General features: G+C 46.9%; 1 protein-coding gene across 1 annotated transcript in view; it reads left to right on the top strand.

Moving 5' to 3' along the window:
• Positions 1 to 25078, top strand: part of L1CAM (L1 cell adhesion molecule) — a 96519-nt gene extending 71441 nt beyond the window's left edge. The window contains 11 exon segments of the mRNA XM_033172699.1: positions 3541 to 3649; positions 3652 to 3759; positions 5817 to 5939; positions 6220 to 6402; positions 10743 to 10871; positions 13010 to 13168; positions 16666 to 16797; positions 18824 to 18896; positions 21220 to 21231; positions 24810 to 24978; positions 24980 to 25078. Of these exon segments, the coding sequence (XP_033028590.1) occupies positions 3541 to 3649; positions 3652 to 3759; positions 5817 to 5939; positions 6220 to 6402; positions 10743 to 10871; positions 13010 to 13168; positions 16666 to 16797; positions 18824 to 18896; positions 21220 to 21231; positions 24810 to 24978; positions 24980 to 25039 (1257 nt within the window). The 3' untranslated portion in view covers positions 25040 to 25078.
• The last annotated feature ends 358 nt before the right edge of the window (positions 25079 to 25436 follow it).

Below are 25436 nucleotides of genomic sequence, written 5' to 3'. Positions count from 1 at the left end.
GTGCCAGGACGTTATTCTGGGCTGTAGGAGCAGTTGGGGCTGGCCCGGGACGATTATAAGAACGTGCCGGGGCCTGATCCATGGAGTCCTCATCCGAGGGATCCTCATAGGGAGGTGGCGCAGGACCTTCCTTCAGTTTCTTAGGAACTTTTCTAGGGGGTTTGATTATGGGCATCTGGAGCATCGGGGACGGCTTTAGAGTCATAAGGACTTGGGATACAGCCTCGAAAGTCTCCAGATAATCAAGCTGACGAGGCCTTTCTTCCAATAAGAGCTTCTTTAGGGTTTTTAGTTGATCCTGATGGAAGGATCCCTCCGGTGGCCAGCGGAGTTCTGATGGTACTCTTTCAGTAAAAGACGGCCAGGAATTCCTACAAAGATCTTGCAGCTTCTGTCTAGACAAAATCTCATGGTCCGGAATTATCTTCCAATGCTTCATGACAATCGCGAGGGGAGAGTCGGGTTCCGGCTGGGTAAAAGAAGGCTTTCGAGAAGCCTTCTTCCCAGTGGAAGTACGACCATGCTTCGAAGCCTTGGCACCCATCGTTCCTTGGGGTTTAAGAGGAACCTGGGGTTTTTTGGAAAGGAGGGACGGGAGGGTATCTTAGTAAGTCAGGTCTTCTCACAAAGGGGATGGGACAGAGGGGTTTCTTAACAAAACAAAGTACACGACGTTCCAATAATCTAGCCTGGTCCCTTGCGTTCACTAGTTCGGCTAGCGGGGCGGCTGACCAGGGGGATCTACTCTAAACTACCTCTTCCTTTCCTTTTTCTGGAGCTCCCTTTTCCTCTTCCTTTCTCTTCCGTTTCTTCTCATCTATTCCTATTTCTCAACCCCCATTTCCACCCATTACAGGGTACCCCCACCTGGCAACCTCCTGCCTATCGTTAACAGCTAAGGAAGGGAGCCCTACTGGACGCCTGCCACAGCAGTGCCAGATCGGGCAGCCCTTTTGATAGGGTTAAACGGTCCGGAAAAACCTCCCTTGCGTTCGGAAGCGGGCTCACGCACGACCAGCGTGTTTTACATGGCCCGACCGGGGCGGCTGAGGTTTGGGATAGTGCAGAGAAGTCCTTCGCCCCTTGGCAGCTGGCAAAGTAGAAAAAGAGCCCAGTCCCTTGCGTTCGTTAGACCAGCTAACGGGGCGGCTGACTGGGTATTGGAGAAAAAGAGATAGAGCTCAGGACTCCCCTTTCGAGTTGAGCAGCAGTCCACGGGACAGACTGAGAGACAGACAAGAAATGATAGGCAAGAGAGCAGTAGATTGCGGTTGCCAGGCTTACCTCCCCCCAATCACCAGTGCACTGGATTTATACTTACGCGTCTTCCACCGCGATCCGCTGGATCGTTGGAGACGAAGCCGGCTGAACTTTGCCTTTGCTCCCCGGTTGGCTCCCCTTGAGACCTGCAATTACCGCCCGGAGGATGGCCAGGGATCCGTCGAGTCTCCACGGGAGAAAAGGGTCCCGTTGCCGGCTGAAGGCTCGGTGGGGGTCCCCAGCCACCACGGGAGAACGCAGGTCCCGGGTTTCGGCACCAAGACTGTTACGGAAATTACCGGGTCGAGAAGGCTCAGCTCCCGGTCCTACGGAGAAAGCCCGTGGTTCGCTGCGGAGGCAATGGAGACCAGCCGGAGATTGGAGCAAAAGCAAAGGAGTTTATTGCGCAACAAGGTTCAGGAGGATCCGAACCCCGAACAAAGGGTGTCCTGGACTTTTAAAAGTTCCCGCGATAGCCCAGAATGCATAGCGAAATACATCACAGAAACGTCAGAGATGGGGAGGGGAGAGAGGAGGTTACAGTAAAATTTACATAGGGGAAAAAACAAGTTTTACATATAAAGAGGGGTGACAGGAACCGGTGAATGGATTAGGGTGGGTGCAATATACATTGTGAGTTTCCACTAGGGAAGAACAATAGGAAACTTCTGGGAGGATGTCTGCTGTCATGGCAACAGATCGATGGATTATCGGGAGGGGTGCATTCCATCCTGCACCTGGATGAGGACGTGACTCGCTGCTAAACGGATTATGGAAGTTGCCAGGTTGAGAGTCCAAAAGTTATACAGTATCGAAATAATATACTTCTGATGATCGGAGGATGGCGGGAACCGAGGGGTTAGAAAGGGTATTTTAAAGGAGCAGATAGACACTCGAATCAAGCAGATCGGATTTTGCGTTGCTGAGATATTAATTTTTGTTATTTTACTGTCTGAGCTGTCAAACTGCCCACCCACAGTCTAAATAAGTCCACTTGCAACATTGTAGCAGTTCATAATTAATAGCTTCCCAAACTAGATACATTTTGGTTTCGGTTCCATTGTTCTCGCAGCAGGGAGCCTGTCAATACCCACTTAGCGTGCAGTCAAGCGTGAAGGTGATGATTGAATCATAGTAGCTGAGCTGAACGTTCCATTTTGCAGGCTGAGCTGAATGCATGCTCCTGATTGGTGGGTTTCCCGTTCATTGAGAAAATGGAGCGTGTACGGAGCGCTGTTTGACAGGAGCGCCTTTCCGGAGGCTTTTCGGGGCGCAGATCGGGACATTTAGGGGAAACCCTTTATCGCGAGGGTTTTATGTGGTGCTTGTGCGACTTGTGTGGTGAAGGGGTACCCGCTCATCGTCGGGGGGGGCAAAGAGAAGAGAAGAGGCTTCCAAGTCCCGCACTTGGCAGCGCGGGGGTCCCGCGAGGAGGCTGCGCGGTGGGGGAAGGTGGTGGCTGGTAAATTTCCCTATCAAGTACAATCCTGGGCCTGTCTACTGTAAAAGAAGTCCCACCGAGATCAATAAGACCTGATCCCCGGTAAGGTGGTATAGGGTTGCAGCCTAAATTATGCGAAATAGTAAGCCGTTGCAGACTAAATCAGAGCAAAATAAGAGAAATTTATGGAAGCAAATTGTGGTGCAGAACTTGGAATACTTTGCTGCAGAATTATTGTGTGTGTGTGTGTGTGTGTGGAGAGAAGAGAGAGAGAGAGAGTTAAGTGTACAAACACCCGACTGGCCTAAAGGATTTCAGTACAATGCAAAACAGCTCTGCCAACTCACAATCATTTTACTGTCCCTGCCAGAATTCCATACTTCTGCCCAGCTGCCATATTAACTTCACTGAACGCCAGGATAAAATGTTGTATTTAATGTTGCTTCTTTGCTTTTTTTTTTTAATAGGCCCTTTGAGAAAGAGTGAAGCACATGCTCAGAAACATCCTGGACCCATATAGATTTAACTGTTCTTATTTTATCTATAAGCTGCCTTGAGTCCCTGTCAGGAGAAAAGGCGGGGTATTATTATTATTATTATTATTATTATTATATTATTATTATTAACTATGTACCATTAAAAGGCCAAAATCACTCTTTACATGATCAAAGGTACATTTCCGTCAGGTTTTTTTAAAACCTCCTTGGAGCAGGAAAGCAATCTGCACATGGCAAGAGGCACTTTGCACAAAGGGTGCCAGAACCAAACAATTGTGAGTGCATGTGTGGCTAACAGAACTGGGGGTAAAATCTCTGTTCCCCTCTCTCCCCCTTCCCCAGATTTATTATTCAAACTTGGGGACCATGGCAGAGCATAGCCATCACCAGGTCTACCTTCACCCCCACCCCCATGGGGATCTGGAGATTGAAGGGGATGTGTCTCAGGTCACCCTGGGGGCTTCAGGCCCTGGAGCCGGTACCGACTTCAGATGACTGTGCTGAATGGGCAGGCCGAGGGACCCCGCAATGAGGCCCTGGAGTTTAACACCCCCGAGGGAGGTAAGTGCCCTAAGCCCATCACCCTCACAGCGCCCCCATTTTATCTTCCGCTCAACGCATATGGCTAACCTTTATGCTCCTCTAGGGGCTGAGCCCTCCCATAGCATTCTCTGTCCTTGTTTTGTTAGATAGAAGTCGCAAAGCATACAGAAATTATAACATCAATAACAACCACAAAAATTCCAGCAAACCTCAGCGTAACGTTGGGTAAACTCATTTTATTCTACAACAGTCCTCTGTAGTAGATCATTGTTGTTTAAAGGGAAAAAGAAAAGGGATAAATTCCAACATTTTTTAAAAACTGAGGAAAACAGCAATAATAAAATAACTATAAAATATAATTAAGGTTACAGTACTATATAGTATATGTGTAGTTGCATAAACTGTTTCCCTTAACAAAAAATAAATAATAAAAATTTTTCTTCTAGTAGCACCTTAGAGACCAACTAAGTTTGTTCTTGGTATGAGCTTTCGTGTGCACAAGAAAGCTCATACCAAGAACAAACTTAGTTGGTCTCTAAGGTGCTACTAGAAGAAAAATTTTATTTTTTGTTTTGACTATGGCAGACCAACACGGCTACCTACCTGTAACTGTTTCCCTTAAGTTATTGTATGTTGATTCATGTGTTACTATAGCAGGGGTCAGCAAAAATGTTCAGCAGGGGTCCAGTCCACCATCCCTCAGACCATGTGGTGGGCCGGACTATATTTTTTTGGCCGGGGGGGGGGAGATGAAGGAATTCCTATGCCCCACAAATAACCCAGAGATGCATTTTAAATAAAAGGACACATTCTACTCATATAAAAACACACTGATTCGCAGACCGTCCGTGGGCCGGATTAAGAAGGCAATTGGGCCGCATCGGCCCACAGGCCTTAGGTTGCCTACCTCTGCACTATGGTTTCAACAGATACTTTCCAAATATCATTAAATTTCCCCATGCATAATCTTTGTCTGAAAGCAATCTGTTCATGGGTTGCAAGAGTTGTCATCTCATCTATCCACTGACTGAAGGGGGCCGGTCGTTGGTCTTTCCAATGTATCAATATCAATATTTTTGCAGATGTAAGGGCACAGAGAATCCATTTATGTTGACCAATTGTCAAGCCCCATATATTAGGGTTAAGTATAGTTTAAGATGCGGGTGGCACTGTGGGTTAAACCACAGAGCCTAGGGTTTGCCAATCAGAAGGTTGGCGGTTTGAATCCCCGCGACGGGGTGAGCTTGGTCCCTGCTCCTGCCAACCTAGGAGTTTGAAAGCACATCAAAGAGCAAGTAGATAAATAGGTACTGCTCTGGCAGGAAGGTAATTTCCGTGCGCTGCTCTGGTTTGCCAGAAGCGGCTTAGTCATGCTGGCCACATGACCCGGAAGGTGTACACCGGCTCCCTTGGCCAGTAAAGCGAGATGAGTGCCGCAACCCCAGAGTCATCCGTGACTGGACCTAACGGTCAGGGGTCCCTTTACCTTTACCTTTTTAATTTAAAATGATGTTATCTTCTGAAATTTTTAACTCTTTCCCCACAGTGATATTTATTCACCCTAATACTTTTTATCCAAAACTTTCCAAAACTGAACACTGTATAAACATGTTTCAAGGAAGCAGTTTCCTTATTGCATCTGCAAGAGCATGTTGTTGTTGATAGACCATGTTTATGTAATTGTGTATGAGATGTAGTTTATAATCTAATGATACTTGAGAAAGGAAACTGAAACACTATCCCATTGTTTAACTAAGATGGAGCTTGTTAATCCTCTGTAAAAGGTTGTGCTGAGAGATAATAGCTTGTTCAAGGTAATCCAGTGAACATTGAGCCTGATCTGGGATATGAACCTGGGCTTCCCACATCCAGGGGCAACACTCCTGCTGCTCCAGGGGTAGCAGTCTGGTCTCTTGGTGCGCTTTGAGCCTGGCCCGCTCACTTTCAGCTTTTTAGCCCCAAGAAACCTATCGAATGGGAATGTTTCTTTTCACCACATGTGGCCCACTTCTTCCAAAATGCTTCCTCTCACTATCTTCACTCTCCTTTTCTCTCTCTGCTCTGCCTCCACACAGTGCCCAGTCCCCCAGCATCCTTCCACTTGGACTGCATCTCGGATACGGCACTGAAACTGGAGTGGACGCCCCCCAAATTCCCCAATGGGAAATTGCTGAGATACAAGTTGGCCTTCCAGCAAGGTGAGTCCGTGGAAGGGGTTTTTCTGGCTTGCAGTGATGTTGGTCTGTGGAATACTAGGGGGCTTGAGAGGCATTTGGGTGGGCAATTGTCCAGAAAAACAGCCCAAAAATATTCTCAGTAAAAATAAAGCATACTGTGCTTTGGATGTGGGGGTATAGATTGTGTTTTTAAGCATACTGCTGCACTGTACTAGTAATACTGCCAATAGTGACAACTAATTGTGACAACCCTAATTGTTAAAACCCTAATTGTTAACCCTCTCTGCCTTCTTGCGCCTAGTCAACCAGACAGCCAACCAGACGGCGCTGGAATCCACCTCCTACAGCATCAGTGCTGAACACAATGACTTTAACCTCACTGACCTTGCCCCCCATACTCCCTACAAGTTGTACTTGTGGGCAGAAACCAGTGTGGGGCCAGGGGAGCCATTTGTCCTGGAAGAGCATGCAATGCGTGAGTCAGGTAAGTGAAGCCTTATGAATACGCCCTCCAGGGGGAACTTGTGGCCCTCCAGATATTGTTGAACAACTCCTGTCATCCCGGATCACTGGCTATATCTTCTGGTGCTGATGAGAGTTGGAGTTCAAGAGCATCCAGGGGGCCACACAGGCTCCTCCATCCCTGTCAAACCCAGGGAGAGAAAGAGAAGATTATTCCTGTGGAGGTTGCACAAACTCCCTGCTTAGGACGAGGAGCACAAAAGGGGAGCAAGGCCAGCCCCACATCCCTGCCACAGCTTGGCCCTGGGCACTGCTCCCATGGCCACCCATAATCTGCTGTTTTTGTTTTTTGTAAGTTAAAGTAGGTGTCTTTGAAAAGAATATGAGCAGGTCATGAGGAGGACTTTTGAATAATCCTTGATGTATTTGAAACAAACAAACAAAATCCTTCCAGTAGCACCTTAGAGACAAACTAAGTTTGTTTTCGGTATGAGCTTTCGTGTGCATGCACACAAAAGCTCATACCAAGAACAAACTTAGTTGGTCTCTAAGGTGCTATTGGAAGGATTTTTTTTCTTTTGTTTCAACTACAGCAGACCAACATGGCTACCTACCTGTAACTAGAACCTTGATGTATTTGTTTACTTGATTGGTGATAGTGTGTGTGCTCCTTTTTTAAAAAAATACTCTTGAAATTCAAATAGAAATTGTATTCACACTCAGAGATTATAGGATACAGCTGTATGTTCTGGGTCAGAGATGGGGAACCTTTGGCCCTCCGGGTTTTGCTAAATGGCAAATTCCATCAGCCCCAGCAAGAATGGCCAGTGGCCAAGGGTGATGGGAGCTGAAGCTCAGCAAAAACTGGAGGGCCAAAGGTTCCCCACACCTGGTCCAGGTACTCAAGGTTTCTCACTGACCTTGTTTTATGTTGTTGGTAATAAGGTTCAAAGTCCCTGGCACAGCTTTTAGACAAAGGTTCCCAGAGAAAGGCTTTTGTGGAGGACTCGGGGGTCCCCAGTAGGCACACCTGATGTCCATATGCCACATGCAAAGAGAGTGATTCCTGTGTTGATCCCAACATGCATATCAGGGACTTGCAGGATCAAGGGCCAATGGCTTGTTTCAGAAGTGACATCAAGTGATAAAGCACTATGTGAACAAGTCCTGCATGCTCTCTCGTCCCCTCATGTGCCCTGTATCAGTTAGTTTCTCCCTCTTCAACAACAGAGTGCTTTGTCATTTCATCCTAACCAACATGCTTTGGTTTGTGCATGATAAACCATGATTTGAAGCTGATTTGCAATTTCGATTCGGAAGGGGAAGTGCAAGCCATGGTTTCCTGATTCTGACATAGTGGCAAACTATGGTTTGCCCCCATGAAAGAACTAACTAAATAAAGGGTCCGCATGGGGGTAAACATGCAAGCCTGAGCCTCGTTCATGTGTGAATAAGATGAGTACTTGAGGCAGAAGATCCAAGGTGCAACATTGCCTTCTCACTGATGAATATAGGAAATATTCTTCTGTTGCTTCAGCATTCCAATGGAGAATTTTCTAGTAGGTTGCACTCTGCTAGTCAGAATGATATGTTTCATGGCACCCATGATCCATTGCCTGGAGGTAACGCATTGCTTTGCAACAAGGCTGCCTCTATGATCAACAACAGTATTAAGACTTGAGTCCACCATGGGTATTCAACTGGTGTCCTGAGGGGTGTCAGACAAAAGACTCACTCTGCATGCTCCCACCAAACTGCAGGAACCCGCTATGCCAACCAAGGAAGCCTTCTTGCACCAATAGAACATAACTGGTCAGGTGATACTTCAAGATCAGGCTTTCTTTCTTGATTGCTTGTCTGAGGAACTAGGACATCTCCTGTTGTGTGAAGATTGCCTCTGCCTTTCTCCACAATTGGCAGACCTTTCTTTGACAGAGACAATTCATGAGAATGAGGTGGTGACAAAGCTTTCAAATTGAACTATTGTTTGAACTATGGCCTAGACTAGGAAGTCAGAGAATGAGGCCAGCTCAGTAATTCTATGATGATCAGTTCATCCTAAAAGGGGGCCATTGTGCTATCTGGTGCTGTTCTTGTGGGGTGTGTGCAATGCATCAGCACAGCAATGTGCATTTTGGTCTCACCTTGGTGGTTAAGTTACGGGGGCTGTCATGACAAGTTCCTGCAGTTCAGAATTTATCACTGGCCCAGTATCAGTGGTTGGTAAGAGAGGGGAGACAGGGAGCAAGGCAGAAGACTGGGCAAAATTGTTTGGATCCAGAGATTTGTGGATTCCAAGGGAAGAGCAATGGTTCCAAGATGTTAGGAATGGGCAGGCATCTGAGGGGGGTGGCAGAAGAGGCATGGGGTAGGAGGAGGATCTAGGTGAAGGAGCCAGTGACTTATGGGTTCTGTGTCACTCATGAAGCAGGAGCTGTTAGGGACTGGGCAGAGGAGGGATGGTGGAGACTGCCTCCCCAGCCTGACCCTTCCAGGGAGGAGGGAGAGAGTTTAGATTTACAACAGGGGTTTGAGGGAGGTCATAGCTCAGAGGCAGATGAGGGAAAAGTTGGGAAATAATGGGGGAGGAGGAGAAGAAAGCAGCAGGGGGCGACAGCTGACAGACACATTGTCTTTAGAAAGCATTCCAGCCCTCCCCACCCCCAGAACCTGGCGAGCCTTGAAAGTAGGAGAGCAAAGGCCTCAAAAGCAGAAGGCACGCAGCAGCACCCGTAGAAGTGATGAATGGGGAAGTGGGAGAGATGGGGGTGGAGATTCACTAGGGACAACACCATTATCCAGAGGCTGTGTTCTATAGCCTCTCTGTAAATACTGAATAAAAAGAAGATGGTAAGAAACATTCCCTTGTCTTTGTAAGTTTCTGGCAACTGTCTGGGTGGAGGAAGAGGAAGAGGGAAGAGTGGAGAAGGAGGCGGGGGCAGAGTTGCAGCAAGGCACAGAGGTGGAAGAGACAGTCCCAGAGAGAGTCAGGCCAGTTTAGAATCTCCATCCTCTCCCCCACTGACTCCAAGGACAAGGAGGGGCTTAAAGCAACAGAAACAGCTGGAGCCACCACCAGTATATGTTGCCACTTGCTTGTACACACTATATCAGATGGGGGGGTTTAGGTGAGCTGAATGGGGTGTGGTTGCATTGTGGCTGCAAATTAGAGCATAAGTCTGAAGAAGTAGGTGCCTAGCTAGCTAAGTAGCAGGAGTAGTATGTATATTTGCTGCACCTTAGAAACTGATGTAATCGAGTGCTTTGCCAATAAAGAACTAAATTTCTGATCGCTTGTCTTCATTGGGGCTGGAGTGCTCGGAACACGAGAGCAAGCAGTGGTGGCTCATGCAGCAAGATCTCTGCTGGGTGACAAGCTTTCTACCACGGAGTGGGATTGCCTAAGGGGAGAGGGCCCTTACTAAACGGTGCTTTTGGAGGTGCAGGAAGAAGTGCTACTTTCATTTCATGTGGCTGCATTGCAACATGGTTTCTGGGTGGTGGTTTAGAGAACCAACAATGCCAATAGAGGCTGCTGGTGCCATCACTTGTGCCGCCCGCAACCTGCTCAGCAACCAAGTGAGTGCTTGCAGCCCTGTTTAGAGAAGCTTTTAATGTTTGATGGATTATGTATTTTAATATTTTGTTGGAAGCCACCCAGAGTGGCTGGGGAAGCCCAGCCAGATGTGCAGGGTATAAATATATTATTGTTGTTGTTGTTGTTGTTGTTGTTGTTGTGTGTTGTTGTTTTGCTGCAAAAGCAAGTCCACCACATTCTCCACATCTGACTCACAACCTGCTCCAGTAAGGGTGTCAGGTCCCCTTTCTCCATCCAGCAATGCTCTGCCATATGATACTTCCACAGCCAGAAGTATCTATCACTCTTGGAAGCAGAAAGAAAGCAAAGCAACACTTTATCTCGGTTACCTTCCCCACTCCCTTCAGAATCAATGATTCTCAGAAAACAAAAATCTATGCCATGTTCCAGATTTATCTGTGGTTTTTTTCATGCAGAATTTCAGGATGATGGGCAGAGAAGATCAATCCATGCATGGGATCAGGGTATCACTTCCAGATGCTTTTTCTGCCTTGATTATGTTGTTTTTCCTCTATGGAGGGCTCTGTAGCAAGGCGGGGGTGGGGGTGGGGCTGTGGCCTTACAGATGCCCTTGGGCTTCAACTCCCACTGGTCCCCAGCCAGTAAGGCTAATCGTCTGGGATGTTGGGAGCTGTCATCCAACAATGTCTAGAGAGCCATAGATTCCTCGTCCGGCGTTACTTTCTTTTGTCTTCTTAAGGAAGGCATTGAAATGTTAATAAATTCCTCTGCAACCTTGTTTTTCTTTCTGCCTCCATGCCCAGTGAACCTGAGCTTTATGAATATCAGTTTGGGTGAAACAGGGAAGAACTACACCACCATCATCTGGACCCCACGTCCCAACCAGCGAGATGTGGAAATCAAAGTGCATCTTATGAGCAAGACTGGTAAGAGCAAGCAAGGGTGGGTTGTGGCCCTTTGTATAAGGAGATGGGTGGTGGGTGGGAGGGGAAACCACAGCAACGTTCCCTTCTCTCATTGTCTTCGTGCCACCAGAGAAACTGAGGTGCTACTTACTGTAATTTTACAGGTGTGGGAATTGAGAAGGAAGGATAGAGGCTTTCTCATAGCCACCAAATGACTCCATCGGTCAACCAAGTCCATAAAAGTGCACTGGTTGTAATCTCCCCTGCCAACAGAAAATGGGCTATGTTGCTAGAACCTGGAGAAAGTGGCATGAACCTGGAAAAAGTGGCATGAACACTTGCTGCTGAAAATAGCGGGTTCTCTTTGCTACTGAAACAAAAAGAGCATAGGGCAGGGCTGGAGAACCTTGTTGACCTTCCATATGTTTTTGGACTCCAGCTCCCATGAGCTCCAGGCAGCTTGGCCAGTGGGTTAGGGACGAAGGGTGTTTGTTGACAACAACATCTGGAGGACCACAGGTACAGCACAGATCTTCCCATCTCAGCATTCTTGATGATTAGAATCAATGTTCAACCTCTAAAAGGTGAATAGATTTTGGACATACTTTTCATCCTTCTTCATCAAGTTAGGCAAATGGCATAAATGTTAGTCATTTATATACTGAAGTGAAACATTCACATTACCGAGTATTGATGAACAGCAACAATTGCAAAGAAGGATTTTGAAGAGAAATCTGCTTGGGTGAGTGGGAGCTAATTAATTGCTGCTCTGACACACAATGCCCTTTCTGTAGGCAGGGATCGGATGGAGCAGAAGACTATCCTCCATTCCTCTTCTGCTAGTGTGATGATGGATTTTTCCCAATAATTTTGCTCTTGGCATGAACAAATTCTTCTCACAAAAATCCTCCAAAGCCAGCAGCAGATGTCACGAGCCCGTCTGAGCATCTGAGAACAGAACAATATTGATGGCATTTAGTAACAGTACTGACAGTTTCTTAGTCAACAACTTGGAGAGTGGAGGTTGGCCCTTAAATTCTGAAATAACATAGTTATATATACTTTTTAAGGAGAGGAAAGGCAGTATACAAATCAGCCTGTGCTCTTAGTGTCTGCTGGGCAGCATCAGCAGGCCAGGTTCCAGCTCAGGCATAGGCAAACTCAGCCCTCTAGATGTTTTGGGACTACAACTCCCATCATCCCTGACCACTGGTCCTTTTAGCTAGGGATGATGGGAGTTGTAGTCCCAAAACATCTGGGGGGCTGAGTTTGCCTATGCCTGTTCTAGCTAGAGATGGGGGAGAAGTGCAATTGTTTGCATTTAAAGGAAAATACTGAATTCACACTGTTCAAAAAACACTGCACAAGCCAAAACACAACCACGCTTTGAAATTCACACTTCACCAAAAACTGTGGGTGGCACTGTGGTCTAAACCACAGAGCCTAGGGCTTGCCAATCAGAAGGTTGGCAGTTCGAATCCCCGTGATGGAGTGAGCTCCCGTTGCTCGATCCCTGCTCCTGCCAACCTAGCAGTTTGAAAGCACACAGTGCAAGTAGATAAATAGGTACCTCTCCGGCAGGAAGATAAACGGCCTTTCCACGCACTGCTCTGGTTCGCCAGAAGCGGCTTAGTCATGCTGGCCACATGACCCGGAAGCTGTACGCTGGTTCCCTTGGCCAGTAAAGCGAGATGAGCGCCGCAACCCCAGAGTCGTTCATGACTGGACCTAATGGTCAGGGGTCCCTTTACCTTTACCTTTACTCCAGCCAAGTAATGTGTATAAGAGGCTTATTATCGAGGTGTATGCAATGCATATATTAGTGAAAATAGCATACAAAAATGCATTCCATTAGGGAAAGTGTAAATATTAGGGAAAACATGCTTTGCAAAAAAAAAAAAGTGTAAAATTGGCAATATGGCTTATAAAATGTTCACACTAAACCACTGGTGAATCTTACAAGCATTTTAAAAAATAAAACAAACAATTATGTGGAAACATGGAGAACTGAACTTAAGCTTGGAAAAATGAAAGGCTGAAAAGGACAGGTTTGCTCCGCCTTACTTCTTCTAACCCAGATTCAGGTGAAAGGGTGTGGCTGCCGTTGGGACTGAAGGCACAGTCTGGTTTTCCCCCTCTCTCCCTGTTTTCTCTAAGCAGATAAGAATCGTGGCGCACTGTCGGGGATGCCAGCTCCAGCCAGGGTTCCTTCAGCATCTCAGACTTGCAGCCAGGCCAGCAGTATCGGGTCCGGCTTGTGAAAGCACACCGTACTGGGGAGGATCAAACCATATGGGAGACAGAGGTTGAAACTAGTGGTGTTGGTAAGTGGTATTTCGAACCAAGGGATTGCATTGCTAAGAACAGTGGTTCTTTTACTGGATCGGTGAGCAATAACAAGACCAAAAGGTGAGGAAGGATAACAAAGAGATTTATTGCAGCTTGGTGACTACAAAGAAATGATGGATTTAAAGCAGAGTGAGGGATCCTGTGCCCCTTCAGTCACCAGGAACCATACTTGGATGAGTGAAGTGAGAATCGAAGGCTGTCACAGGGGAAGCGGGGAAGGGGTCTGAATCATGCGGGTGGGTGCAGAACTCAGAAGATCTCAGAGGGTGGCCCCATCCATTTCTTCCCTAGGGGTGGGTGGAGACCAGCCTTGCCAACTGTTGCTGAGAGGCCATTGCAGAGGCAGCCTGGTGGGGGGCTACTGAGGAGGAGGCAGATCTGGCCTTCAAGGAGCTTTGCTACAGCTATTGCTGCCACTGCAGCAGTGAGCAATGCGTTCCTTGGAGGCTGGACCTGCTGCCCTGCGGATTCTGCCACCCAAGGTGGATTCTGCCACCTTGCCTCATGAGTGGGCCAGCCCTGTTCATTGGAGATTTTTTAGCAGAAGTTGGATGCCATCTGTCAGGGATGCTTTTGTTGTGATTCCTGCATTGCAAGGGGTTGCACTAGCTAACCCTCACGGTCCCTTTCAACCCTACAGTTCTTGTTTTTCTCCCAACAAGCATGCGTCTTCTAATTTCGTGACTGCTGTCACCATCTGCAGTGATCATGGAGCCCAAGAAATGTGAAATCTCTCACTGCCTCCATTTCTTCCCCTTCTATTTGCCAGGAGGTGATGGGACCAGTGCCATGATCGTAGTTTTTTTTGATGTGAGCTTCAGACCATATTTGCGCTCTCCTCTTTCACCCTCATTAAAAGGTTCTTTAATTCCTCCTCACTTTCTGCCATCAAGGTAGTATCATCAGCATATCTGAGGTTGGTGATATTTTTCCGGCAATCTTAATTCTGGTTTGGGATTCATCCAGTCCAGCCTTTCGCATGATGAATTCTGCATATAAGTTAAATAAGCAGGGAGACATATACAGCCTTGTTTCCCCCTTAATCCCTCCTAAAAGATAAGACATGACCACGTCTTCCAAAGAAGTATAAAAAGAGTTTACTTACAGATATCTGATCACAAAAGGGATCCCAGAAGGCAGACTTTAGCTTAGAAAAAGTAACATACTTGGATACTAGCCCATAAGGGAGATAGTTCCTTCTCCTCTCTTGGCTGAAAGCCAATAGAGAATCTTTGGCTAAGAAATATTGCTTCCTTGAGAGCGAAGTCAAAAGAGAGAGAGAGATGGCGGCTAGCCTGTGCTTTGGTTTTACCTGCACAGGTGAGCCACAACCCACCTCCAGTCCACAGGCAGAGGAATCCTGTCCCAGCCCAGGAGAAACAGGAAGTTCCGACTGGCTGGACCAGACATCCCCTTCTATGTCCACTCTGGGGATATTTACTTGACTGCTCTCCGTGTTTCACATCCCACAGTTCTATGATTCTATGAAGTAGCTGCCTTGGAGGAGAGAGCAACTTTAGCCTTGCCTTTTAAAAGGGAAGGGGTCTTCCTCCACTGGCTGTTTTTTAATGGAGAAAAAGCCGCATTAGGATCAGACCTGTTACCTTCACACTGAAGGGCTCTTCTCCAGTCTTCATTGAACCGTTCCTGAAGATGATGTTACAGAAGCTTGTGTGTGTGTGTGTGTGTGTGTGGAGTCAATTCACAGCTAGTGCTTCACATTCTATCAATTATATTTTCAAATACTTTGATTTTATTGCCCTCTTGCATTTATCTTTTGAGCATTGCCTCCCTCCTGGTTTCTCGGGCTTTTTATTAGGTGTTGTAATGTATTATTTATGGTTGTCACTATTAAATGTGACATCTTTTAAGTGGAGAAAGGGCCTTCTGTGATCTGACAAAAGTGTCAGATTCATACTTGTGGAGACTTGGGAAGTGATGCTGAAAAGAGCTGGTTGTGTGTCTAGGCTTGGGAAAAGATGGGGAAGGTGGAGATTGCTGTCTTGAAATATTTTTAAAGCCACAGCAAAGAAGATAAGAGAGTCATTGTTCCCTCTTGCCATGTAGACAAAGGGACAAGAGGCTGCTGGTTTATATGGCAAGAGAGTGAATTTTAGGAAGACAATCCTACTTCTGAGAGCAATGGCTATATTTAGATTTGTACTGACTTAGATCAGGGGAGCTTTTTGGAGTGGGGGGGGGGAGTAGGAGATTTTATAAGAGAAATCTTCATTGTTTGTTATTATATTGCTTGCTTTCTGCTCCCTGTTCCCCAAGCTGTGGGAATGGGATAGCACAGATGCATTTGCCTGGTGCTTGCTTAAATATCTTGGTATGTGTGTTGGTGAAAACCATTCTGTTCTCTCAAGCTATTAGCTAATGTGTAAGCACCCCATGTTTGGGGTCTCTGAGTAGATTCATGGATGCAGGAAATGGCTGTAGCTCAATGGTAGACACACACTTTGCCCATGGAGGGTTCCGGTTTCAATTCCTCATAAATCCAGAGGAGGCTGGATAAAGACCCCTCTGCAGAGCTACTGTCAGTCAGCTTAGAGTAGTGGTAATGATTCTGTGGCTTTCAAGATGTTGTTGAACTCCAGGTCACATTGCCCAACAGTCACTAGAGTGGGCTCCAGCCAAGGTCTACAAGTTCCCCAACCCTGGTGTAGACAGCACTGAACGGACTAATCCCCTGACTCCATATAAGACAGCTTCCTACGTATCTTTTAATTGTCTGTATGTGGAGGGTTGCAGGCAGCCTCTTGAATGTGAGCCATTAGCAGCCAGCTGATTTATCTCAATATGGGGCTGCAAAGGCCCTTCTACTCATATAGAGATGGTGCTTGGTTAGGGAAGACTCCAGGCTGCTGTTCTAACCATGCTGCTCTTTCCTGAATTCATGAGTAAATGCCCCTAGCTGCCACACATGGGCGGAGAGCCCTTCCCAGCCAGCTGGTCACACATCTCTACAGTGTCCACTCACGATACTGTTGAGAACATTGGAGAAAAGTGATGTTTCTCTTTCGAGAGAAACTAGTGACCCAGCCCACTGTTAGGTGCAAATGGCTCCAGCATTTCTGAGGAAGTATTCCAGCAGGAGCCAATGAACCCTTAACCCCAGCAGAGGGGTATGTGCCTGTGTTTGTGTGTGTTTAATAAGACAAGCTCCTCCATTTAAGAACCAGCATAATATGGGTGGCATTTCCTAGAATGACCTGCTCCGGGTTCTCTAGGAGTTGGTGTGGCTCTGCCAAGATAACAGTAAGTTGTTCTCTCTGCAGCCTGATCCTGACAATGCTTACTTGGTGGATTTCCACCATAATGGAGAAATTCCACATTCCAGCCAGATGTTTTTGGGAGGAACATCTCTCAGGAGTCAGAATTTAGAGATGGGCAAAGCATCAAAGCATTGAATATAACAGGTTGGCCCCCAGCCCAGCACTTCTTAATTTCCTCTCTGTGCTCTTTGCAGTTCCTGAGGATTTCCAGAAGAGCTTTGCTGCGGAAGGTTGGTTCATCGGCTTTGTCAGCGCCATCGTTCTCCTTATCCTGGTTTTGGTGCTTCTCTGCTTCATCAAGCGCAGCAAGGGCGGCAAGTACTCGGGTGAGGTGCCCCCAGCCCCACCCTAGCACCTCGCAGCAGACCCCCGTGGGCCACTCCCCAGGCTATTATCACTTTTCAGTTACATAGCACTTTTAGTGTGCCTGGTGGCGTTCGTCCTCACAACACTCCTGTGAGGTAGGTTGTTATCGTTCCCATTTTTACAGACAAGGATGCTGAGCTTGAGAGATGGGGGAGTTGATGGAGTTCACAAAGTCCATAGTTGAGCTAGGAGTTGAACTCGTGCAATCCAAGTTCAAGTCCCCTATTTGACCCACTGGGCTGGGTAAGTCCAAAACAGGGAGGGAAAACATGACACCCTCCAGATGTTGCTGGACTCCATCGGCCCCAGCCAGCATTGCCAATGGTCAGAGATTACGGGTGTTGCAGACCAGTAACATCTTGAGAGCCAGAGGTTCTCCATCTTTGCATTACGTACTGGAGAGACAGATTTTAGGTTAGGACATGGATGTGTTACCAGCATAAACTGTTTTCATGGTAGCTGCTTCCTTAAGGTAGCCTGGGAATTGCACTTTGTGAGAATGCCTCTTTCAGGTTCTCAGCATGCTCTCATATCTGCAGCTCCCAGGGCTCCTTGCAGAGAAGCCAAAACAGTTGAGGCTTTTGAAAACTGGCATTGCCTTTGTGTTGTTCATATGTTCTTATTACTATTTTGCTGTCCCCTGAGCAGGCATGGGGGGGCCACAGGCTCAGGGGCCGAATGCAGCTCTCCAGGCTTCTCTACCTAACCCCTTGGAATTCTCCCCAGCCACCCTCTTGCACCCCTCACTAACCCTGCTTTGCACTCTCTCCTTGTTTGCTCTGGTCTGACCGGAATGTGCTCTTGAACTCTCATAATGCCACTTACATGCCTGGATGGAGGCTAGAGAGGGGTGTGTGAGTGTGTGCACAAACTAGGCACTACTGTAGAAAGGTAAATTTTTCGTTGTTGCTCTGCCCATGGTTTCCTCTGGCCCTCTGCCTGGTGGGTTCTCTTCGCCTGCCCTTGGGCTTGAAGCCCAGGCAGGAAAAAACTAAACAGTTACTCTAGCAGGAGCCAACACAACGATTCCTGCTAGTGCAATGGGATTCCCCCTCCCACCACATGCCCCTCCCACATAGCATCGGGGGGGGGGGGTGTTGGGAGAACCCTGAGAACAGTGCATGGGGGAGGGAGAGGGGAGATGGTTTCATGTGGCAGACTGAAATGCTTGGGCCGATGGAACATTTGTTAGAGCACTACGTTGAATAACTGCCCCAAATAACTTCCCCACCCCACCCCACCCAAAAGTAAAAGTAGCACGTTATCTAGAGATGCTTCCACTCTTATCTCTGATCCAAGAGCTTTGGCAGCTTTTCTTAATGCTTCGAAGCTTATTTGCCTTGAGATGGCTGTGGGACAAAAGAAATGAATTTATAGAGACCCCTGGACAATAATATTTCCATAGTGCACATCTCAGTGCTCTGGGGGGGCATGTTTTCCATCTCCAGCCCACATGGCTAAGCCCCCATTCAGATCGAAACAACAACAACAACAAAATTCCTTCCAGTAGCACCTTAGAGTCCAACTAAGTTTGTTATTGTTATGAGCTTTCGTGTGCATGCACACATAACAAACTTAGTTGCTCTCTAAGTTGCTACTGGAAGGAATTTTTTCCCCTGACTATGGCAGACCAACACTGCTACCTACCCTCATTCAGATAACCATCCCGCCCCTCAGCCCCAAGGGCTGCTCTAACAACCATCTGTCACAGGTGTCCCCCCCCCCTCGCAACCTGCAGTTTTCCTATAGTTCCCATCCCAACGCCTCAGTGAGGCAGAGGAGAGGCATAGTCTTTCAGAATGAGAGGCAGTGCTGCTCCTCTCCTCTTTTTAAATAACATCTCCCTGCCTGCTTGGCCATCTTCTGCACTAACTTCTCCCACCCCAGTCCCTAATTCCAAACCTCTGCTCTGCTCTGGTTGGTTGGTTGGTCCCCTGCCCACCAAGGCTTTCAACCTCATTTGACATGTTTTCTCTTCTTCTCTAGTGAAAGACAAAGAAGACACTCAGGTGGATTCCGAGGCCAGGCCTATGAAGGACGAGACCTTTGGGGAGTACAGGTACAAGGCAGGGAAGTGGAGATGCCCGAGGGCAAGCCGGCCTGGGCTCAGGAGGGAGGGTGGGGTGGGAAAGACATGCAGGGGCAAGGCAGCCACTCTCCATGACCACAAGGTAACAGTTTATCCATGTGGTTTCTATGGGTCTGAACCCCAGGAACTTAAGTGGCCTCATGTGCCTGGATCCCAGTGCTTGGGAAAGTGTGGAGTTTAGTGGGCTGCACTTGTTTGTGGCCAGAGAAACAGACTCTGGGATTTATTTTTTACTATTTTATTTTGCATCCAAGAGCAGTGATGGCATTAAAGACTGAACAAATTCATGCAGGATAAGGCCACCAATCCTGATGGTTGTGTTGTACCTTCACTGTTGGAGGCAGTGATGCTTCTGAATGCCACTTGCTGGAAACTGCAGGAGAGCAGAGCGCTGTTGCACCCAAGGCCTGCTTGCAGGTTTCCTGGGCATCTGCTTGGCCACTGTGAGAACAGGATGCTGAATTAGATGGGTCCCCTTTGGCCTGATCCAGGAGGGCTCCTCTTCTCTTGCTCTTACTTTATCCTCCCATCCAAGATGTAAACAAGCCTGGGTGTTTAGAGATCCAGCCTGTGTTTGGAATCCCAGTGACCAAACCTTGTGAGATATTAGCAGGGCTGTGTAGTTTTGCAGAAATGTGGAAAAAGCAGTAGAATGTGATATTGGCCAGAGAATTCAGCTTCCTTAAGAATCTCTAGCTTTCTTTTTTCCTTTTTTTAAAGGAAGCAAGTTTCTAGCCCTTATTGTTGTAAATATATACTTCTGTGGGTTGTGCCTTACTTCAGCGCCCTGAATAGTTCCTTCTCCCTCTCCATGACTATCAAAAGAAAAACAAACAAAGTTAGATGTCATGCAAATTTGCATAATGTATACAGGTTGTAGAAATCCCACTTATCTTGGCAGAGGATTTGGTTACCTCATGTAATCAATTGCTAGGGTTCTATTTGGTCACTCAGTCTTGAGTATGAGTCCCTCTTCCTTGGTGGTAGGTTCAGGGAGTGACTAGAGCCGAGGAGAGAGTAAGGTGACAGTGGTGGCCAGTGAGTGATCTTCTGCAGAGTCTTGTACAAAACACCATCATCTGCCAAATGATGGTTGGTGCTGCCTAGTTAATAAGTAATCCAGTTTAGTAAGTGTGAGATTGAGATTCTGATGGTGCTACACATCAGGGCAGCCAGGAGATCTTGTGAGTTGGCACCTGAGTATTTCCATTGATATAGCATTAGTGGGATGCTGGGGGTTTTACAGACTGACAAAGTTATGCTGTTTCTGCATAGGGTTTTGTAATCTACAATAGACAAGATAGGGCAGCAGTCAAGGACTGACAGGGAGCAGTGTACATTGCAGCAGCCTTAATAAACTTGACTGACTGACAGGGGAGCAGTGAGGAGAGGGAGGGGGAAGTCAGCGGAGGAATCAGTTTGAGTAACCATCATCATCCTCAGCCAATAATCAGAGATGATGGGGGCTCAACAGCATCTGGAGGGCAACTAGGTTGGGGAAGGGTGCAATAAAAGCTTGGTGAGGCGTCTTGAAAGGCTTGACTGAAGAAGGGAGTCCCTGGGTAAGTTAGGGGGGTGAGAGGTGGGCAGAAGTGAGGGGTCATAAATGGGATTCCTGATGTTTAGCTTGCTGCTCACTCCTCTTAGGGCTTCTCCACACTTCCGCTTATCCCATGCCTAGAAAGCATGGGTCCAAGCAGTTTCCCCTTGACCCACACTTTCTGGGCACAGATCGGAGCAGTTATCCCCTTGCCCCACTTTTCCCAGGGAAAATCTGCTCCTTAGCCAGGGGAGGACTTTGGACTTTCAACTTTCCGCGGCGCCCTATGCAAGGCCAAAATTTAGCATCCCCCCACCTTCACCTTCCGTTCTGCGCATGTCTTTGCCATAGTTGCAACACCCTGTGGTGCCCGCCCCCTTGTTTCCGCACTCAGTGCTGAGGAACTGGCTGTGCTGCCCTGAATCCACCTCATCTTTAGTTCTTAATTGGAACGAACAGCAATCCATGGAAAAGCAGATTGCCATTTGCTACAGTTGAGCTCTGAAGAGCGGTTTTCCCTTGGGGTGGGGGAAAACAGTGGAATAAGAGGAAGTGTGGATAAGCCCTTAGTATATTTACACACACACACACACACACACACACACACCTTTATTGCAGTCCATAGACCCAAAATACACAGTACAACAGAGCCTTAGCATATGCATTTCTGCCCTTAGTCCCCTGCAGGCCACTCTCGGAATATGACGTTGTTTTTCTCTCTTTTCTCCCCCATTTCTTGCTTCATTAATGGAGGTCCCTGGAGAGGTAAGAGGGATATCCGGGGACTGCATATTGCCTGAGGAAGGTGGGGCTGGACAAGGACACTCAACCCCTTGCTTCCGCTCTCTCTTTTTCACTGTCTTTATTCCACAAATGACCCTTAAATAGCTTGTGCTTTCCTCATCTTTTGCAAAATCCAAATGAAAAATAGGTGTCAAGACAGATTACATTTTAAATGCTGTTCTCTTCTACTGTCTGTCTTGCATTAGCATTCCATGATAAGTCCTTGAGTTCCAGTCTAACAGGCAGTCTTATTAATGTTAGCTATGAAAATGGCTTTTATTTCTTGGTAGATCTCCCCTGAAATGCTACATGTCTGATCTTTCCACCCTGAGGATATATATGCAGATTATGTGATAAATGTCTGGAATCCTGCAGGATGAAGGCTTCACATGCTATGCATGTTTACTTAAAAGTACATCCAGCTGGGTTGGGGGGTATTCCCTGGTAAGCATGCATAGGATTGCAACCTTCACGTGTTCAAAGAAGCACATATATTGTCTTTGAGTGTCTGCAACTGCTCTGGCAGATAGGCCAGTGTTATTTTCCCTAGAGGGAGGTCTGAGGAAATACTGGTTTGCCTAACAAGGGCCAGTGAATGTATTGCTGAGGCAAGGCTCAAATGACAGATGCTCTGATTTGTAGTGAATGGGCAGTCCTATCCACACCACCCCATCTAAACCCCATAGAACACAGTGGGCTTAACTGCTGAGTAAGCATGGATAGGATCATGCAGTATGTCTGTGAGCCACCGTAATATCCAGTTCCTGAGGATCATTTGTTTCTGCTCCCCCCCCCCTTTGTTGTTGGGTTGTGGGTTTTTTGCTGGGGACGGTGGCTGAGTGAAGACTTGGCTTTTTCAAAAGGCATTCTCCATTAGCTAACTGCATGCCTTTTTGAACTTTATCTTATCTTATCTTCTTATCTGCTTTCCTACTTTAGTTTTATTGATTGTTTTTAGACAGATAGGGATTTGATCATCAAAACAAGAAAACACTAAGAAAACAAGAAAACAAGAAAACACAAGAAAACAATATAAAATCACTATTCAGTAATCATCAGAACTGATGACCACATGTGTGGGGGTGGAGCACGAAATCCCATATATTATCAGCCGCACATTTTTCATTCATTTTTTTCTTTGTTGCCAAGCAACAATTCATCATTTTCCAAATTCAGCCAATAATCCTTTTCAGCTAACAAGCGGCTGAGGTTCCTAGAGCTTTGAACAATGAACATCAACATAGGAGATGCAGCAGGTGTTCAACAAGCCCATATGCCCCGTCTCAAAGCTCCGTCACCCTTCAATGTTTTCTATTTTGATTATAAGTGAATATTTATTGTTAGCCACTTTGGGCACAGCTTATAAATAAATCCAGTCAATCAGCTGAAGCATGCAGTACTCTCTCATAATGAACTGCAATGGGCATTCAGTGAAACTACTAAAGATAAAGCTCTCCTGATTATATATTTAGGAAAGAGCAGGTGTGTGCTACTGGAGCAGTGCAACATTCACACAATTCAACGTTAACATCTCAGATTGTAGAAGAGCATTCTTCATTGCATTTGTAAATTTGACTTTTGCTGCTGCTGCCTCAGTACTACAAAATTGCTCATAAGAGAAACTGTATGAATGAATGAAATCAAACGTTCCAAGAGGTTCCATTAGAAGTACATTTAAGCTTGTTGTAGAAGGCAAAGTTTGGAGAAGGCAAAGTTTGGACAAGCTGTTACCCATTTTTAGCCAATTACAGTATAAACAATGCAAGTTTCAACTCCATTTTACAAAGGGTGCTTTGGCTTTAATTACTATTTACTGATGATGTTTTCATGCATTTGGAGAATTGATTTTACTGATGATGTTTTCATGAATTTGGAGAATTGATTTTAGAGTGTTTGGTAGTCCCTTCTCCCAAAGCCCTTTTCTTTAAAATAATTTTTGATATTGTTGGGATGCCAGACACTGTGCACATGGAAAAGTGGGTCATACCCAAGAATTTAGCTATATCCAAAAGCAAGAATCTCCAGCCTTTTCCTACTCAGGACCCACTTGTAACCCAAACATGCATTGGACACCCTTCTTTAATCTTTTACCATATATTTGCATGGTGGTAGTGCTCCTGCTGTGACCCACAAGTGGAAGACCAGTGTCCTAAAGGAAACAGTTACATGTGGACAATGCAGTCCATCTCCTATTGTAACCATGGCAAAACTTGGTTTTAATGAACAGGAACTGCACACAGTTGTACAGGGGAGAGAGGAAGTGTGGTGCATGCATGTTTGTGTATATATAATGCCATCAGGATAAAAGTGACCCAAGAGCTAACTGTGCATGATTTGACCTCCTTCTCTCTTATTGTCTTCCTTCCTTGAAGTTCATCAATGCTTAGAATTAGGTAATGATCTCCCCCTTGCCCTCCAGCCCTTGCACTTTTGTCCTGATCTGCTTTCCTGGAGCACCAAAGCAGCATCGTCTCAGCTACCTGCCATCTAGGCCTTGCAGAAGGCGCCCTGGGGTTCCCTGCTTCCTCCCTTTGGGAGATACTGAATAGATGCTTATTCCTAGTGCTGCAGCCTGCATGCTTTCCTCTTTGCGGTGGGCATGGGCCTCTGTAGCTTTGTCAGAATTACTGACAACAGAGATTCCCTTTGGTCCCTGCCTCGTCAGTTCATGGGCATGTTTGCACACTTCTACAGCCAGGGCTTTGCTCAGCCCCTCTAGGGTTCACTTGACTGAGTACGCGTGCATATTTCTAACAGATGTCACCCCTGTGGTAAATTGGACTTTCCTTTGAACATGACTTCTCTCTCTGTGCAGCAATCTGCAATTCTGTACAAGTTCAGAAAAACTGCAGAACTTGGTACTAGCTACATAGCGTCTTGAGAATCTCAACTTCTATTTAAGTGGGGTGTGGGGTGAGGGATCGTGTTTCTGGGCCTTATGGTTGTGAAGATAGAGCAGTGAAATATCAAAGCCCAAAGGAGTACTGACAGGATTTCATGAGGCCAGAAAAGCGAGGCCTTCGGTGATCCAACGATACTCATTGCCCCTTCCTGCAGCAAACAGGACTACTTCTCTGTGGCTTAAGCCAGTGTAACTTCCCTTCTCGCAATGAGGGAACCTTGGAGCTGGACCTCAGTGTCTGGGCTGAATGATGGGGGCAGGGCTACCTGTGTGAATGAGACTCTCAAGCGCTCTGCGGATGCAGCTTCTCTCGCAGCCATTCCCACATATTTGTCATGTGTGGACTGGTCCTCTGGCACACGGTTGTATGCATGCACTTTACTTCTCCCCACCCCCAAATATTCAAGTCTTGCAGTTTTGCATGCTGCCTTATAGTGGAGTGGGGAACCTGTGGCCCTTCAGGGGTTGGGACTCCAACTCCCATCAGCCCCACCCAACATAAGAAATGGTCAGGGATGATGGGAGTTGGAGTTCAATGGCACCTAGAGGGCCACATGATTGGTATGCTTCCCTTTGAGGTCTGCCTTGCCTAGCGGAATGTAGAGCACACCAGTTGCTGCTCTTGCCTTTTCTCATCCCTCTCCTTTCCTCCCTGCAGTGATAATGAGGAGAAACCTTTCACAAGCAGCCAGCCCTCCCTGAACGGCGAAATCAAGGCCCTGGGAAGCGACGACAGCTTGGCTGACTATGGGGGCAGCGTGGATGTCCAGTTCAATGAGGATGGCTCCTTCATCGGCCAGTACAGCGGTCAAAAGGGCAAAGAAGGAGGGGGGAAACGACAGCTCAGGGGCTACGAGCCCCACCAATGTGGTCACTGCCCTGGAATAAAAGAGGGGGCACTTCCCCAAAGGATACCCCCAACCCTGGTGGAAGAGGATTTCCCTGTGGATTATTGGGTTGAGGACACAGGGATAATCCCCTCCTCACCAAGGGAAAGAAACAAAGAAATAATAATTGCTCAAGCAGAAGTGGTAATTGGGGGGATTCACCCCTTTGTTTACTAGCTGACCCCACACCCCATCAGGGAGGGTTAGAAAATCAGGGGATTCCCATAATTATTCACCCAGCCCTGAGCAAAGTCATATCTCTCTTTTCTGCACCCCTCTCCCAAAACCCACTTATCCTTCAGCCAAATTGGGTGTGTGTGTGTGTTTGTGGTGGGGAGGGCAGGGCAGTGACAAGCTCAGAGGGGCTTAGTGGGGCTCAGGGTTCAAAATTGCCAAAA

Source organism: Lacerta agilis, chromosome 16 (genome assembly GCF_009819535.1).
Source record: "Lacerta agilis isolate rLacAgi1 chromosome 16, rLacAgi1.pri, whole genome shotgun sequence".
Classification (NCBI taxonomy): domain Eukaryota; kingdom Metazoa; phylum Chordata; class Lepidosauria; order Squamata; family Lacertidae; genus Lacerta; species Lacerta agilis.
Note: the sequence above shows the minus strand (reverse complement) of the source record. Positions and strands in the feature narration are given on the sequence as shown.